This window comes from Aricia agestis, chromosome 17 (assembly GCF_905147365.1).
Source record: "Aricia agestis chromosome 17, ilAriAges1.1, whole genome shotgun sequence".
Lineage (NCBI taxonomy): Eukaryota > Metazoa > Arthropoda > Insecta > Lepidoptera > Lycaenidae > Aricia > Aricia agestis.
In genome coordinates, this window is record NC_056422.1 from 3001064 (window position 1) to 3020238 (window position 19175).

At 37.5% G+C, this 19175-nt stretch overlaps 1 protein-coding gene across 1 annotated transcript; it reads left to right on the plus strand.

Moving 5' to 3' along the window:
- The first annotated feature begins 824 nt into the window (after positions 1–824).
- On the plus strand, positions 825–17986 carry LOC121735369 (macoilin-2). The gene is made up of 15 exons (XM_042126178.1): positions 825–1067; positions 2732–2873; positions 4433–4559; positions 5152–5312; positions 5818–5928; positions 6968–7102; positions 7676–7771; positions 9245–9350; positions 9744–9866; positions 10451–10647; positions 11154–11332; positions 14080–14187; positions 14580–14718; positions 15368–15518; positions 16364–17986. The coding sequence occupies exons 1-15, from the start codon at positions 988–990 to the stop codon at positions 16558–16560; spliced, it is 2052 nt and encodes a 683-aa protein (XP_041982112.1). The 5' UTR covers positions 825–987; the 3' UTR covers positions 16561–17986.
- The last annotated feature ends 1189 nt before the right edge of the window (positions 17987–19175 follow it).

Genomic DNA, 19175 nt, shown 5'->3' on the forward strand with positions numbered 1-19175 from the left:
TTTTAAGAACTGAAAGCGCTACTATGTAAATTACATTCATCATCATCATCATCATCACTACCATCACACCATGCATCATCACGTCGAAAGTCCTAAACAGCCTTTAGAGATGGATGTTTGAACATTTCAGCATTACTTGATGAACTCCGAGCATATATAGTGGGTATGTGCTTGAAGTTCTTTAAGACTCTGATGAAGTGGTAGTGAACACAGATGTCAGATAATATGTTTTCATATTATGAAGGTGTATCCTGGATCCAAAGTCACTGAGCAGAACAGTATTTACTGAAAATCTTATAAATCTCTAAAAAGAGTGAAATTATTGTTTTTAACTCTGATGCTTGGAAGTCCGAAGTTGGGCTGCCAGTGAGATATCGTGCATATACGATTCTACGAACACGAACGGAACACACACAACGTAACGGTCACATTGAACTGGCACTGTCGCATACCAAAAATAACGTTAAAATGTTACCCGTGAACATAAATGAAATGTATTGCGTCGAACTGGCAATGTGGCATACCAAAAACGTAACGTATATACGTAAATTCGTAATCGTACATCTACGTAACGTTATTTTAAGTAACGTTATGAAGCAACAGTGCAGTCTTATTGAAAACATTCAAAACACAAAATTACTAATAATTGAGAATTTTACCAATGATTATACTGAATAAAATCACATTTGACAATATTACCAAAAAAAAGGTCTTGGACCTTGGTGAACCGTGAACTGTGAAGTTTTAAAACTTAAAAGTGACAACATTGGATTTAACATTATTTTTCTTTAATAGCAACACCTTTATTTGTGAGTGAACGCAAAAGGAGTTTGGCGATCTAACATCTCCCTCGTAAAATTTTGGACATAGGCCGATTGACAACAAAGTGGTTTCGTGCGAAACATTATTTATTTTAAATGATTACATATTATAAAGTGTTGAAAACGGAAAGCCTGTTACTGATATAAAAATAGTGGAGGACAAAATATGAAGAGACGAAATGCCGAATCTGGCAAGATGCGGCGCCCCATGAAGCGCACTAAAATCACTGAAGGAATGTATGGAAAGTGAGTGAAAACAGATTTACCTCTTTATCTAATTCACATAAACACCTCGGGATTGTGCAATTACTGAAAAAAACATTCGTATTCTGTGTGAAAGTGATAGCCAATTGATCATATAAAATAAATGTGTGGGCAGGAAGAACCATCTGGCGATATTCGCCGATTTCTAGTTCCACTTTTGAATAAACAAAAGAAAAAACTTACCACATGTGTTACTCTCATAAAACAAATGGTATACATTCTCACAAATTCTATTGTTTTGTTTCTCTCAAGATAAAAATTTAAACTTCCTTCTGTGCTTTGAGGGATAAAGAGATTGAGAATAATTAACATTAAAATTTTTATGAAGTTGCAAAAATAGTGACATTTTAAATTAAGTTGCAGAAAATAGTAGTAAACATGTTTCTTTAACAACATTGCACCCTATGCACATCAAACATGCTTATTATAATACTAGCTATTTGACCGAGCTTTGCTTGGTATTCGATAAAACATGAATTAAATGACATTTTCTGAAAATTATTCCTAGCTAGAACGATTTATCGCCCCCGAAACCCCCTATATATATACTATGGTACTCGTATCGTACTACGTAAATTTCATGAAAATCGTTGGAGCCGATTCCGAGATTCCAATTATATATATATATATATATATATATATATATATATATATATATATATATATATATATATATATATATATATATATATATATATATATATATATATATATATATATATATATATATACACAAGAATTGCTCGTTTAAAGATATAAGATTTGACTTTCTCACAGCTGGCTCAGATCATTTTAATTCTTCCAATGTTTTCAATGATTGAAAATCATCTGTGTCAGTAAATTATAGACAAAAATATGAGAAATAACAGCAAAAGTAAAAAATTACTTTATGATCAAATTCGTACTGTGTGAAAATGGTAGGAACTTTTTGTTTATATTTAAGACCTCTGTTTGTTAGTGGTTAAGCATTTGATGCTATAACTGCTGGTTGTGAGTTTAAAACTTGCTGTCTAGGTACTTAAGTATTAACCTAAAGCAGATGGACGAGATCTGAAGTGATATGTATCCCTAGATATTTTATTATTCTATATTTTGTTACTGTTTTATTACAAATATAAAGTTTAAAGATTATTTTTTAATATAAATTAAATTTCAAGCCCAGCTACTCATAGTAAAGTTACTATGCCAGTTTTAAAATAGTGAACACTTTATTTTTTGATTAACTATATTTGTAATATAATTTATACATTTAATAATTTGAAGCAAGTTAGAGATTTTAATGCTGTTCATAGGGCATCTTTTATAGAACTACATTTTTTCACATGTGTCATGTGCTTTCTCACAGCGTTGCTTTTGGTTTATGAGACCTTTTATATTCCCTATTCTGCTTCATTCCGAAAGCAGCATATTTTGAATCTGTAGCCTCTAATATTTCAAATTGTTTTTAATGATATTAGGGTAAAACAACCAGTGATTGGACAGTACCAGTCATTGGAGACTGACTTTAAAAACTGCATATCTTTAAAGTAATAGAACACCTGATTTTAAAGAAAAACAGGTAGTTTTTAAATATAGTGTTTTGTGGTCTGTCCAATGACTAGTAATGTCCAATCACTAGTCATGTTTACCCTATAACTTTTTTTTAGTTCTATGTGTTACCTGAAGTTTGTGATGCTCTGGGCAACAGTCATCATGGCAGACAATATGCTGGAGTTCAGATTTGAATTTCTCTGGCCGTTTTGGATGATGCTCAGATCAGTGTATGATTCATTCAAATATCATGGTGTTGTAAGTATTAAAAATTGTTTTAAAAATATACCTTATAATCTGTGAGAATAGCACTCACTATAATCTGTGAGTAAAAAAAACCTTATATTAAAAAATATGTGAAAGTGACTAGTCTTAAGTAAAGTAACCTAAGTACTTGCTTCCAAATTAGTCGTAACAAAGTTACATGCAATGTTGTATTGCCCAGTCTTGATTACTTTTAAGTGTTGGTATCAAATATGTAACACTAGTTTAGACAGAAAAAAATTGACAAAAAGTTGAAGGAATCAGTGGATGAAGTGGGTAACTAAACTTTTACAACATAAGAGCAAGTATGAGTTTTTTCCTGTATAATTTGAACAAACCTTGTAACTTATCTACTTCATCATCTAGCTATAATCCATTTTTTTATTTCAAATCATTTTCCTGGTTCTGTTGTTTTTCGCATAAATGGAGGATCCATTTATGCAATAAACAACAGTTTTTAAATTTTTACTTATAGTTGGGGGAGGGGAAGAGGGGGATTTCGGGACAAGATCGAGTGTGTCAGATTGGGGGGTTAATTTTTTTTTTAATAATATTGATATGTCATCAGATCTGTCAGATTAAGATAGGGATGTTTAGTATACCCCAAAGAAGCTTCCATATAAAGGACTGACGATTCAAAGGTTAGGTAAGCCTGTAGGGACATTTTAAAATATAAAAAAATAAGGCTTCATATTTTCCTTATTATGGTTTGTGCGTTTTTAGATGATATGGGTGACAGTTTTCATATTCCTTGCTACGGGTTTTTTTTTCAAGAAAACAAAAAAAAAACAAAATGTAATAAATTATATTCCATCCACAAAAAAATGTTTCCTATAATTGTAAATTAATAAAAATGAAAAGTTGCTAAATGCTAACTTATTAATATGAAATTTGTGAAATAGGAGTATAAAATGATTGTTACGAAAACATTTGAAAAATGTCAGATGCATGAAACGGAACTTATGTCAATAGAGATTGACTCTGTTGAATCGAAATCAAATCGATAAAAAAGGGCGCCCATCTTAAATCGCCGGCACCACTGAAATGTCAGTACGAAATAGATGATTTCGATTGCAATTCTTTTACGAAGTGATTCGATATTTTCAAAATTATCGATTAATTTTTGTTAGGTAACTTACCTACTATTGTCAATTATAATGTGTCACGGATATCATCATAAAACGCACAAACTATAAGGTTCGCAGATATTTTATTTTGCACTAAACTAAATGATTTAGTCCTTGATGTCTAAAATGTTTATAATTAACCTAATTTTCTGGATATTTTTTTTTTCAAAAATTTAAAATGGCTGCAGTTTCTGAACCCACCGCTAAAATAAAAAACGCTCTTATAATTTTTTTATCAGTTTTACCTAATGTAAAAAACCTACTAGGTCTTCAGACTTCATGACGCTCGAGTGACTACAAAATTAGCACCTTCCCCACCCCTACTATTACCCACTTCATCCACTCATGTCTTCAGTTGTCCGTAAATTTTAGTTTTTGTAATATCTACAATCTATAGTATGGTTAATGTGATAATATTTGTTCCAGGCGTTCTCAGTGTTCTTCATTTGTATAGCAATGACTTCAGATATGCTATTTTTTTTCTTCATACCAATACAGTACATATTTTTCGCCGCCAGTACATATGTGTGGGTGCAATATGTATGGTACACATGTGAGTACTCTTTCTTCAGTATGTCACACAAAGCCAGATTAAAGAATGTCCTTGATTTTTTAAGTCTATTCTAATGCTTAGTATACTCACATGTGGTTTTGCTCGATCGTTTTACTCCAAATCAAGTAATAATTACTGTGTGGACCGCAAAACTCACAGCTCGACTTAAAAACTATGATGCACGCGCAAGTATTGCCAACCTAAAGGTTTTGGTTTGACACATTGTTTTTTTAGTTTAAACAGTGACACATTGTTTTTTTAGTTTTAAAAGCATAAAGTTAATATACCTAGTGGAATGGAGCAACAATCTCGAGCTGTCAAACGAAACCGAAATTAGTTTCATGTGTATAAAAATATGTGTATGTATACACTTACACAAGCATGATTGAACATGATTTCTATGAGATTAAATTGTCAACGTGCGGCACGTGCGGACTGGACGTCAAAAAAAGACTGCTGCTGTCATGTATCACACGTCTCTTTTTATCACGCAGTGTTAACGATAGTGACATCTCTCTTGCTCAGACCTTTGTTTCTATATTCTGCTAGGTATATTAACTTTATGTTAAAAGTGACATTGTTTTTTTTTCAGTTGCCGACCGCGGCGTGTGCCTGCCGACGGTGGCGCTGTGCTGCCTGGTGGTGTACGCAGAGGGCGCGGTGCGGGGCCGCGTCGGCGCGCTCGAGCTGTGGCGGCCGCTGGCGGCGCACTGCGTCGGCTACCCCGCGCTCTCGCTCGGCTTCGGCGTAAAGGTAGGAGGGTCTAGCTGAGACTCGGCTTCGGCGTCAAGGTAGGACAAACAGACAGACATATTTTGCATTGTGACAATAAGCGTGGTGACCCGGAAGGAATATCCTCGAACCCTGCAAAGTGGTATGCAAGGCCAATACCCACTATTGATTTCAGGTACACAGGGTAACAAAGTGGCGGCTCATGGAAACAAATACATATTTAAGTCAAAAGTCTTTTAGCACTGCTGTGGACTGTATTTATGTAATTTATAAAATATTAAATATTAAATAAATTATAACGTTTAGAGAAGAACAGATGTTGCGCCCATGGGCGCTTGATGATTGATGTGAAGTGGGCCGACGTTCCAGTGTTGCTAGATGGCGCGGCGGAAGACATCAGCTGGATACTTGCGTTTTGACCCTTTAAAAAAAGTAATGACCGCATATGGTCATTCTAAAAACGCGTACACTGTATGCGGAATTGCGTACACTTAAATAAATACTGACATAAAAAACCCGTCTCCAGGCGTACGTCGGTCAGCGGTTACGTCAGCGTCGCCAGCGTCAGGTGCGCGCCGAGAACGAGTTCTACTTCCAGCTCATGAGGGACGCGCTGCCGGAGAGCGCGCTCGAACAGGTATTAATACAACCAGCTGCCGCCTGCCTTAGGGCTCCCACCACAGACATAGAGCAAGATAGATACCGCATGTGTATGTACTTCGCGAGCCATATCGCCTTCTCAAATGCTCTTCTTTCGAAAGTATTTTCTTTAGTCTGCTATCGGACGTCAATCGGAAATTTAAAAAGGTCTAAATGCTTAAACCTTAAAAGTCCCGTATAGAAATTCAAATAGAAACGTTGGCCTTGATAATGGACACGTTTCTTATCATCGGTACATCACAGTAGGTAGTAAAAAAAGTGGCACGCTCGTTTTCATACGGATTCGGAGTAGCATGCGGTATCTATCTTGATCTATGTCTGTGGCTCCCACACATAACTGCAAATTGGCATCGCATCGCAAAATCTGCGACAGAATTCATAATAAAAAAAACTTGACAGGTGTCAAGGGACACCCGGATGGAACGAAGTTATAAAAAACGCCATCTATTGACGCCCAGGAATACTAACAACGACACTTTTGTGGAATAAAACGCCATCTAGTTGACGCACAGGAATACTAAGTACCACTCAATATACTTATCAACGCCATCTGCCCCTACTTCGCAGGTACTAAAAAAAAGTGTCGAGGTCAAGTGTCGTTCCATCTAGCCTCCTTTCGCAACGCGCGATAAGGAACTTCGTTCCATAAATAACATTACGATACGATGCGAATTCGCAGTTTAGTGTGGGAGCCCTTATTCCCGACAAAATCAGAATAGAATCAGCTTACTTGGAGTCCCGGAAAGGATATGGAATACTTTTTATTCGCAATGGAGGTGCGGGAGTCAACTAGTTATATTGTTGTAATAATTCTATGCCTTAAGTGAGCGCTTAGTCTTTGTTATGCACGTTGTTTGTCGCGTCATCTAGTAACCTACAGGCTATAATCTAACTTTGCAAGCTTTTAGCAAAATATGTGTTCTTAAAAATATTTAATTTTTAATATTGATTTGTTACCATATCCTTGCAGAGAAAAATTATAGTTTATATACTAATAATATTATTTTGATTAACAGAATAAAGAAGAACGCGCGAGCGGTGTCAGTGACACCGGGAGATCCGCGGGTGCGGACGAGTCGCCGGACGCGCGACACAACTCGCTGCGGCGGCGGCGCGACCACAGCGACGCCGACGACCATATACACGTTAAGGTCAAGTGAATACACGCCTTAGGCCGGCCATAGATGGACGGCGGAATTCATATCCGCATTCATACGAATTTAGTATGAAAACTGCAGATCGCCGTGCGGCGACCGCATTTTGCAGTCGGTTTCGGCTTTCGACTGCAAGATGCGGTCCGTCCATGGCCGGCCTTATACTCCGTTAGGATATTGCTGGTGTGATTGTAAACTAGAACAATCCCATATTAAGACCCGCTTACATATAAGTAAACCATAAGTTAGTATATTGATTAATGGTATCAATGGTATGAAGACAATGACCTGTGACATACCTACCCATTTAACCCATACTAGCCTAACTAAACTAAAATCAGCTATTTTAGTTTTAGTCACGTAGACAATATTATGATCAGGCAAAATCTTGTACCAGCGCGCTGGTACAAGATTTTGCTTTTACATTTATATTGTACACATATGTATATTATACACACAGAAACATTTAGGGCGCTGCATGCAGCGCCCTAAATATCTCTGTTTTTCCTTTACTGAAAGACAAAGAGTGAGATTCTTACCACTATTGTAACATTGAATTTCGTTTTACAGTTAGATAAGTTAGAGAAGCACCTCGCGCAGCAGACGGCGGCGCGCGAGCGGGACAAGTCCGCGCAGGGCGCCGCGACGCCCAAAGCCAACGGACAGGTATGTTCCAAAGTACATTTTTTAAATGGGTTTCACGAGTGGGAATTCTGTTGGTACTACCAGGCCTGTCCCACTCGCGCATTTAGGTATCGAACTGTAAGTACCCCTTTAAAGGGGCAGATCACAAGGGACTCACAAGCGAGCGGTGACGCGCGCGCAAGATTTTTTCGTCGCATATATCTACGTACTGATTTAACCGCTGTGACAGAATCATTATTAATCTGATAAATATGAACAATTGAAAAAAGTCAAAGAAATATTTCAATAAAGTAATTTAAGAATTTAAAATACAAAAAAAGCTAAAAAAAATACACAAACATAGCAAATAAACCAATTTGTTACAAACAAACCGCATACTACACATAAATAAACACAAGTTACTATGTTTAAGTTGTAAAAAATTCCTGACCAACTCCTACACTATAATCGAATATAAAACTATTATAAAATATACGTTGGGTTACTAAAATTTGATTATTACTATAAAAAAGTTTGCTATTAGTAGCTATAGTAATTAAAAGAAGATTTTTTTTATAAGGTGACAATTTTGATTTCGTCAGAAAGGGCACCTCTTACGCGATAGAAAGAGAGCGCACATGTAGGCAAATATAATTGTAGGCACCTAGCACTACGCGGTCGGAATTTGAACTTTATAGTATCGTAGCATGAGTTGTTATTTTTATAAACGGGTTTCACGAGTGGGCATTCTGTTGGTACTACTAATATATATTCTGTGGTATGGATTATTCGTAGCTGGCCACGCTCTAAGGCTGCGTTTCCACCAGAGATGTGTTGCGAGGAATGTATTTTTGAGATCCAATAGAATCGCTTCACTGACGTGAGCTTGCCATGACATCACTTAGCGCGGCGATGCTATTGGATCTTAAAAACACTCTCGTAACACATCTCTGGTGGAAACGCAGCCATAGAGCGTGGCCAGCTACGAATAATCGATACTAATATCATAAAATATGTGAAAGTGTGTCTGTCTGTTACCTCTTCACTTCAAAAAGTGGTATGGAGACTCTACTTTGAGTCCCGGAAAAGAACATAGGACACTTTTACAAGAATAAAGAAGCGCCAAGCAACAGAATTGCCATCTAGTTAATAATATGAAAGAGTAACTGAATACATTTAAGCGGTCCAATATAGAAGAATTATCATTGTATACTGTGTACAACTTGTACAATCTTGTAGGGAGAGTAAATTAAACACAGAATACTGTTATATCACTCAACACTACCACTCGGGCTCGTAGCTGATAGAAGGGAATGTCGAGCGACCATCCCTTTATAAATATCAACCCCACCACAGCTAGTGGGCGTGTCTGACTTTATTTATCAATACACTACATACTGTATTATATTCTCTTAGGGCGGGCCGCAGTTGTATGCTTTATGCCATATACCTACGGTATATTATTTATTTTGTCGTTGCACAATACATAATATTAAATATATTTGTTCTATACAGCCAAGTTCTAACGGCGTGAACAGTCAGTCGGCGACGCCTCACGCGCACACCAACGGCGCCGCCAGCGGGCCCGGTGCGCCACCAGATGACAAGCACGATAATAAAGGTAAAGAAAACACTGGGACATATTAATCCTACACAATATAGACAGAATTGGATGCGAGGTGCAGTAGATCGGACATCTTGGAGTTCATTGAGAGAGGCTTATATCCAGCAGCAGTGTTCCCTCTTAAAAAGCCGCCAACGCACCAGCTCTTCTTATGTTGCGAGTGCCCATGGGCGACGTTATTTGCTTTCTATCAGCTGACCCGTTTGCTCGTTTGCCCCCTTATTTTAAAAAAAAAGTGGACAAGTTCAGACTGATGAGATGAACAGTTTAAGATATTCATATACTAGTGATTAAGGCAAATCGGATATCGGGAAAGAAAAAAGAGATATAGGCTTCGTTATAACTTATAAGTTAAGTGAAAGATAAGTGATAGATAAATTAATATTTTAGGTGCGGGAAAGTCATCGAAACATGACAAGAAAGAGGCTAGTAGTGTAAGAGAAGAGAAGAAGAAAAACAAAAATAGAGATAAGGATAAGGAGAACACTGATAGTAATAAGTGTACAGAACAGAGTAAGTGGGATTTCTTTTTACTTATTTTATACTTAGGGCCTGTTTCAGCACTTCCTGATAATTGCCGGATAGGCTATCCACCACTTAACTTGACCTGGTTGTATGGAGAATCTGTCAAATAAGTTGTGGATAGCCTATCCGGTACATTATCAGGAAGTGGTGAAACAGGCCCTTAATGTTGCTCACTACTTTATCTGCCCGATAGAAAAAATGACAATCAACTGTAAATAACATAATAATACACATTAAAAGAACAAACTTATAAAACTAATATAATAAAATACCTTTTACAATATTAGATAGATAGATAAACATTTTATTGCTCACATTAAAAAATGGGTATACAAACAGTCTTAGGGCCTGTTTCACCACTTCCTGATAACTGCCGAATAGGCTATTCACCACTTAACTTGACAGTTAAAGTGTGGAGAATCTGTCAAAAAAGTTGTGAATAACCTATTCGGCACTTTATCAGAGAGTGGTGAAACAGGCCCTTAAAGTATTTAATAACTGAAACATAAATGTGGGCAATGTTGGTGTTTTGAAAGATAATTAGTAATGAATATGTTTTGTTTTGTTTTCAGATAAGGAATTTTTAATTAAGGAAGTAGAAAGTACAAAAGAAAATATAAAAAGTAACAAAGATATAAATAATTTCAAAGAAAAAGAGAGGGAGAGAAAAGAGGAAAAAGAAAGGGAGCTTAGAGAGAAAGAAGCGAGGGAGAAGAGAGAAGAGAAGGAGAGAGAGGCGAGAGAAAGAGAGCAGAAAGAGAAGGAGCAGGTAAGTAATATTTTTTTTGGTTAGCCTATATTATCCCACTGCTGGGCAAAAGCAGATCAATTAAAAATATTTACATTGGCATAAATGTATTCCGATTCTGCTATCATAATTAAACAAAAATGCCTTCTAATAAAGAAAAAAATATATACAAGATGTTAGTCTAAACACCGTTATCCTTGAAACCATCAAATGAGCCCGTTCAAAAAAATCCGTCTTCATACCCATACAAATTGCCGATTCGGGCATCCGTATGGGTATGAAGACAGCTTTTTTTGAGTTCCCAGCATTGTTCTCATAGAAAAAGTTGTTCATTTTGACTGGCTCATTTGATGGCTTCAAGGATAACGGTGTTTACACTAACACACTGTATAATATAATATGTATGGCACTCGGAGACTGCCGCGGTAAAGATGTTGCATAGCATTTGTATATGATAATTCGGATACGTCTAGTCGCACGAACATAATATGTTGTTTTCGGACATATAATATCATTTTCCATTCCAGAGGGCGAAAGAGAACCGCTGCTTCACGGAGGAGCTACGGCGGGTGCGAGCCGAGCTGGCGGCCGCGCGGAGCGGCGAGGCGGAGGCGCGGCGCGCGCTCGCCGCAGCCGCCGCCGCCGACCGCCGCCGAGCCGCTGACCTCGCGCACCTCAGGCATGCGCATGCGCAGCTGCAGAACAAGTACGGCCTAAGCAATGCCTGTTATGCTGACAGCATACACACGTATTCCGTATTCGATTTCCTGATGTGCAATTTCGAATTGGAATTCTGTGAGACTACTGAATAGCGCAAACGTTCGCTGTTCTTCACGAGCGAACGCGCCGGCTTACACTCGAAACGCACGTACGGAATTCTTTCCTTTTTTTCCGTTCCGGAAAAAAACCAACGTGTGCGTCGGTAAATATAATTTCTACTGATTCTTTGCTTTTGGATTTCCGAATTCGGAAATCATATGCGGAAAACGTGTATGCGGCCAATCTTTAGCGCATTTTGAGTGATTAATTATGGCACGTTCGCACTTTACAGATGTGACGTTTTATGTGAAATTTGACCTTAGAAGTTAGTTGTGTCACAAGTTACAGTATACCAAAGGCGAATGCCCAAAAGTGGTACCAATTTGTCTCATGCTTCAATATGAAAATATAATAGTAATTCTTTTTCGAATTTTTCAACGTAATTCCACCCCAGGAATCCAATATTTGAACTGTAAATATAAATTAAAGAATAAAAATTATTAAATATGACTTCCTCCATGTTTGGTTAGTGATGTAGTGCATTAATAGAAACATAATATCAAAGAATAGATATTGTAACAATATCGATTCATTCGACTAAAGCAATTATTATTGCAATCGTTATAAATATTACTTGCTTTAATAACAGTTCTCGAATGATAATAATATTACATAATGATATCATGTATAAGCTTTTCTATAATATGTATGTTAGATTTACAGTAAAATGAAGCTAATATCCATTACACTTAATCGATTCAGTGCTGCTTCGACACTCGATTTCGATTTATCGATCGCATCCCTAACATGTGTCATTGCGAATTGCGTAATGTCAAATGCCAATTGTCATTGCAATTTGCGACATTGTTTTATTTTTCAGATTAATTTCACAAAATATAAATTACATATTAATGCTTGTTTCTATTTATAAATAGGGCAGGACTTGTGAACTTTTTCTGCGTATATATTGTGAAAATATTTTGTGAACTTTTGCTGCGTATATATTGATTGTGCAGAACGAATTTCTATCGTTTTGTCTACTCCCAATGTTTATGGATAATTCCTACTCATAATTACTCAGGTAAGCAGACCTATTTTATTTTCTGAATAAGCATATGAAAGTCTAAGAAGGCACCTTCCATGTATTTCCTGGCAAATGACATATTTTAAACTAGCACCTGAAAATATAACAGAAAAAACATTAAAGGCTTTAAAAACACAAGTCTTTGATTTCAGAAGTAATCTTCTAGCAGTGAAACCATTTAGAGTATAGCTGTTACTTCTATGAATATATTATTACAAACACTATTTAATTAATTCTTTTTATTACAGCTGACTTCAGATTCTGACACTGCTTCAAAACAAGAGCAAACCCAAACAATGAAGGAAGTTTGTCATAGAAGATTATGTTTTTCTTGTGGCCAGTCTATTCTATATACTACAAGAACACATACTGTAAGACAAGATCAACAAAAGAGAAACATTATTGCTAGACTAGTTCCGCTGCACTTGAAAAATAACTACTTAAGTATTTTTATTTATATTAAATTATATCTTATTATTGATATTTTTAATCTTCAGTATTTGATACTGCTGGTAGTGTTTTTATTATTGTGTCCTAACAAAAATGGTTGTCTTTACCTACTACAATTCATACTTAAGCCCAATAGCGCACAAGGCCAGGACGTACAGCCATCGAGATAGATACCTTAGTATGAAACCGCCATAGACCACGCGCGCACTTGGCCACCAAGCGGCCACACCATACTTTCGATGGCCGCTAGTGCGCTATTGCCTATTGGGATATGTGTCTATTGTGAAAAGTAGGTATTGCGACTAAAATGTTACTTGCATATTGTTACGGTACACGTGGTGCGCAAGTACATACTCGAACCTTCTAAAAAGGTCCAATGTTTGTTTACGTGTTTACCCTTTATTTGTTAGCGTGTTTGAATTTAGACCTTATGACTGAGTCCATAAGGTCTAAATTAAATTCAACTTACTGCACTTATCGCAAGGACGGCAGTTTTATTGTGGTACATGCCCGAGCCGCCTAGAAATTTCCCACGGTTGTTTACTTGTTTACGTGAATCGGGAAATTTCTGGAATTCGTCTCGCCATATAAAAAGAGCCGCAGGCAGGCCCGGCAAGTCAGTTCAATCTGAGCGATCTTCGAGGCGACATCAAGTGATCAATAGTGAGTGAACCAGTGAAACCTGCGACTTGGCTACGACCTAGGACAGTGATAGTGCTTAGTGATTGGACCTAGTGATTTGTGTTTGGACTTAGTGCTAAGTGTTGTGACCTAGTGTTTAGTGCAGTGTTAATAAAGTCTTCAAGAGAGTCACCAGGTCTTTCTCTCCAAATCCTCGAACCCTAGCACGTAACAATATAATAATAATAAATACCCCTAGATATAAGCGCCTTACTCGGTTTTTAGAGCAATAACGTTCGCTCGTGTATGACCTATCAATAAAATAGATGCTTTGAAGATTTTGAGGTTATTTTAGATTTTGTCAATTTACTCTGAAACCACAGTTTTTTTTACAAATATATTTTTATAGGAGCTAATATGATAATTATAGACTGTAAAAAAACCAAGTTTGGTCGTGAAGCAAAATGGTACAGGGTTCCATATATTTTTGGGCTTTTAATAAACGTTGTCAAATATTATTATGACTTATTAATCAACAGAGTAACGTCGATACGCACCGGCGAGCGCGCGGCGTTGGAGCGGCGGCTGAGCGAGGAGCGGCGCGCGCGCACCGCCGCCGAGCAGCTCCTCAGGGCGAGACCGCTCGAGTGAGTGCTGTCTCTTTCACACAATTCGCACAGATATACAGTTGTCAAGACCAGTGGGGTTCAATAGCTATGTAATTGTAATCGAAAGTTATTTGTTACATAATATGACAGCAGTTACAATTACGCAGCTGTTAAATATTCTTGTTTACTTCTCTGGTGTTGTAAGCAAGAACGTAAGATTACTGTTATTAAGGCCGTTAGGCAATACAATGGCCGTTGCGCGTCACGTCTAGAAATCGTCCGCCATCATACACCGTTTCCCATCTACACAATGGCGATGGCTTAGTCCATTGTGAAGAGGCACCTTTATGCATGCAGACTTCATATCGGTGTTGCCATTAAAGTGAGGCTATTTTCACGTCTTAATAAAACTCATTTTAATGTATTTACAGCGGTGAATGCGACAACGAGTGGTGCAAGTCGCGGCGGAGCGCGCAGGAGGGCGAGGTGACGTCACTGCGGCGCGAGCTGCAGCGGGCGCGCGAGCGGCAGGCGGCGCTGCAGCGGGACCTCGCCGCCGCCACCGAGCAGGTAAAGGCGAAGCCCCATTCATCCGTTAGGTTACGAAGCAGCAGGCTGCGAAATTTTTCCGAAAACACCGCGTTGTAAATGTTGGCGGCATTTACAACGCGGTGTTTTTACGGGACAACACAGAAGTAGTAGAAAAAGTAGGCGGGTGAATGGCAAATGCATCGACACCACGCAGCTGAGTAACGCAACGTATGCCATAATCACACTGACCTATAGAATACACTGGACAGGCTATGCCATACAAAATGACAGCTATTTTTTGTGCCGATTTGAAGCGCCGCGGTGAACTAATTACATAGAAAATTACAACCGCCATTTGCAAAATAGTAGTTCCAAGTACACTCACTACCGCTTTCACATAGCAATCAGCGCCGATATGGCGACTTTCAAATAGGAACATTTTATTGATAGCGATCGCCTGTCCAGTGTATTATAGAGGTCAGTGCATAATCGTTACTCGGTTCCGATAGCGCAATGTACAGCAACACACTGGAGCAGTTTGGCTTTGCTGTTTACCGGTTTACCCTTTTTTAATATATTTTATTATATTGCCTATTGTGTCGCATTACTGGGCAATGCCTTTTTTTCTCTTACGTCGTAAAAACAAAACTTTGCGTGACGTAACGTCATGTTAATAATATATACGCAGGTGCGGGGCGGGTGTGGGGAGAGCGGGTCGTGCGCGGCGCTCCGCGAGCGGGCGACGCACCTCGAGCGCTCGCTGTCGGCGGAGACGCGCGTCAAGTTGGACCTGCTGTCCGCGCTCGGCGACGCCAAACGACACATTATGATACAGGAGGGTGGGTATACGTTGTGTTGTCCATTCTAATAAACTTCTCTGAGAGTGAAATTTTAAGGTTGCGACATGAAAAAGGGGGTCGAAATGTCACGACGTCGTCACAATTTTGGACAAAAGTTTCGCTCTTGTATGATATTTTGTGTGTATATACTCTTTAAGTCCTGGGAAAGAAAATAGGATATGATATGGACGCTCCGTACGCTCCGGTTCCGATCCAGTGCACGCGCAGCTTTAGTTAGCATTCAGTAGGTCATTCATCCTACTACGAAACAGTTTTGAGACTCAAACAATCGGCTGAGAATGCCGCGTCCTGCTCTAACAACGTCATTTCTCGTATGTTAGAGTAGGACGTGGCGACGGTTTCGTGGTACGGCCCCAGTTTCTGTAACTTTTTTACGCGTGATATTTGCACGTAGCCTCGACGCGTTAAAATATAGCATTCTATACCAGCGTTGCCAGTTTTTTTTTTGTACCAAATCAGGACTTTAGAACTTTTTGAGTGTAAATAGCGGGATTCTTCTGTCAAAAACGGGACATAGTAAAAAAACGTATAAAATCAAAAGCTATCGAATTTTGATCTTGTTATTTGACTTAAAATAACGTTTACGTGACAATAGATAGCAAAAGTAACCATAGAAAATCCACCCCTCTATCTGCCACACTCTTATCTTCATTACGCACCTTTCTTTTTCAGCACGCTGCACGTACGTTCGATTTATGCCTGAAAAGCGGAACTGAACGGTCCCGCGCGCGTCATTTAATTTTGGTTTAAAAATCGGGACGTTTGGCGTCTGGCAACGCTGTTCTATACACACATCACCTCTATAAATACATTATCTATTTCAGATTTAATATCCAGACAAGAGAAGGAGATAGAGGAACTAAAAGCTCAAATGTTGGCGGTGATGCCGTCGGAATACATGACCCCCGTGAACAGTACAGTGTCGAAAGTGTCCAAACTTCGCCTGTCAGACGGATCACCGTTGGACCCAAACGCTTCAGTGTACACCCCCAAGATGCAGCAGCTATGCTCGGATGCCTAAACCTTTAACCACAGGTGAGCTGAGGGTGTGTGATCATCCATTTTTGACATTTCTATCTGTGTTATGTTTCTGGGGTTTTTCTAATGTAGTGATTGGTCAATGTTTTGATGTCAACCAATCAAAAGCTATAGTGAATTGATAAACTTCAGTAAAAATACTTTAGGAACTAGGCGTTGGTGATTGTGCTGAAATATTTATTTTATAATGGAACATTATAATCTTCCATTATAAAAAATAGGCAAGTCACAGCAGTATGTCAAATAATTATTTGACATACTGCAGCTGCGACTAGCATATTTTTATTAGTCATCCATTGTAAAATTTGGAGACTTTGATAAGGTGGCCAGTAAATTTCGGGCTCATAAAACTGGCAGGCCGTACCTTGTGTAGTAATATCTCAGCACAGTTGCAATGACGATGACAGTTGAAATGACAAAAATGGGGGATGTCTGTCAATGCACACCCTCACATCATCACAACACGGATCTCGGTGCATGAGCTCTGATCTCATTATCCGTTCGACTAAATCTAAAACTGCTCCTGTCCGGGATCCGTGCTGTGTTCCGGACTATTTTTAACGAGTGATACAGAGTGATTATTTTTTCATAACTTTTATCCGTTGAGGTTGAATATTTTCGTCGTCCTTGGGTGAACTCGCATAATATGGTCTGTGATTTTTTTGTTGTTACTACATTTTTTTTTCCTTTTTTGAATACGGTTTTTTTAATGAGTTGTGACATTATTTGTAATAGATAGTAACAAAATGAGGTCTGTAATGGCAGTATTTACAGTAAATATTGTATTGCATTTTTTTGAGAGCTGCTCAAAAATAATATTAATGGCAAACTTAATCGGAAATCCTAGCAGTACAAAAAAATTATAAAGTTTGCCATTTTCAAAACATTAGTTTACAAACCTACCTAGGTATCAAACCAAAGGACAAGTGTGTGTTTCACAAATGCTTGTTGAAGTTTATTGATTATATCTCTTTTCCTTCTCGCTGTTTGTATTAATGAAAGAGAAGGCATTACACCGTAGACGCTACTATTTAAATTGGAATATAATCTCTGAGAGCATTTAATTAAATCTCTTCCCAAGTGTCTGAGGAAAATATCAACCTGTAGTCTTTCCGATCGCACTATTTGAAGTTTTATTTGAATTTATGTGATATATTGTACAAAAGATCTGACTTCCTGTTATACAAATGTTATGGGCGCAGTGTATAAATTGAATTTTGATAAAAAAAAAACATTTTGAACAACTCTTTTGTGAATTAATCAACATGACATCAAATTAAGTACAAGCCGCGCACAACTATAAGATCGCTCGACGTAATTAGGTACAATATCTACTAATAACATAATCTACTAATGTGTACTTCGGCTACGGCCTCAGAGGCCGTAGCCGATTGCCGAAGTCCCTTTCGTTAAAAACGATTACGAAATTCGTTATCAAAATGTATGGATTTGACATTAGTCTTCGCAAGCGAAATGTCATTTAGCGATGACTTATGTCAAACCGCATACATTTTGAAAACGAATTTCGTCATCGTTTTTAACGAAAGATACTTTGTCCAAGGGGGCTGATCACAATCTTCCAATAGTAAGATTACTAATTTACCCCTTATTATTCTAACTTTGATGAACAACATTGATATAAGTACTAGTAGAGTTGACTACAAATCAAACACTTCATCCCGCTTTTTCCCCAGCGATCTTGAAATTGTGAGTGAACTATAAATTATTATTAACACTGCGCTCAGTTTTTTTTAAGTTATTGACAGATTTAAAGGCGAAAAAACATGACAATGCAGAAAAATGTTATCGTTTGATTATATTATTTTTATTCAGCTCCTTTTTTATGCAACTACTTTTCATAACCATTATTTCAAATGTCAGGTTGATCTAAAACTACTATTCCCGAAATACATTGTGTTGTAAATAAAAGTGTGTGACCTGGTAAACATTCAATCCAATCTGTTTATTTGCATTAGCAAAAAAAATGTTATAACTTAGACAAGTAACATGCAAGAGAAAATAGAATAGGACATTACATATGTTCTTAGTATGATATTCGCCCTTGTAAATGTATTGGTCAGGGAGCCCTAGAACTTTTTGATTACTATCAAGCTAATTTTTTGTAAGTAGCTTCATTTTTATAAGACGAACAACATTTTTATCTGCGAAAAATCTTGTAAGTGGTAGCTAACAGAAATAGAAAGGATTTCATACTTTGATTTGAAATATGGATTGTTCTATACGTAGGACAATGTTAATCTTAAAATTATATAACTATTAACCTACCGTAGTCAACCAAGTTTTGTTGATTACAGAACCCTAAAACGGAACCCTAACCAGCAGATTTTTTTGTATAATTGGTAGGTTAATAGTTATACATATAATTTAAGAATAACATTGTCCTACGTTCGCTCCGCCGCATATAAATCCATCCTTAATTATTAAAATATTTACACAGTGGCACATTGGAGAAATCAAAGATATAATCTAATTAAATCGTACTTGAGACTTGTCTAAGTTAGGCATATAACATTGTTTCACTTTGGTTGTAAAACTTATTGTTATTTGTTTAGTTTCATGTATCGGCAGATGTTGTGT

Excerpts from the sequence above, each read along its gene's own strand:
- LOC121735369 (XM_042126178.1), top strand. The coding sequence starts at position 988 with ATGAAGAGACGAAATGCCGAATCTGGCAAGATGCGGCGCCCCATGAAG. Across the intron at positions 1,068-2,731 it reads ACTGAAGGAATGTATGGAAA|TTCTATGTGTTACCTGAAGT; the intron begins GTGAGTGAAAAC and ends ACTTTTTTTTAG. Across the intron at positions 15,519-16,363 it reads ACACATTATGATACAGGAGG|ATTTAATATCCAGACAAGAG; the intron begins GTGGGTATACGT and ends TATCTATTTCAG.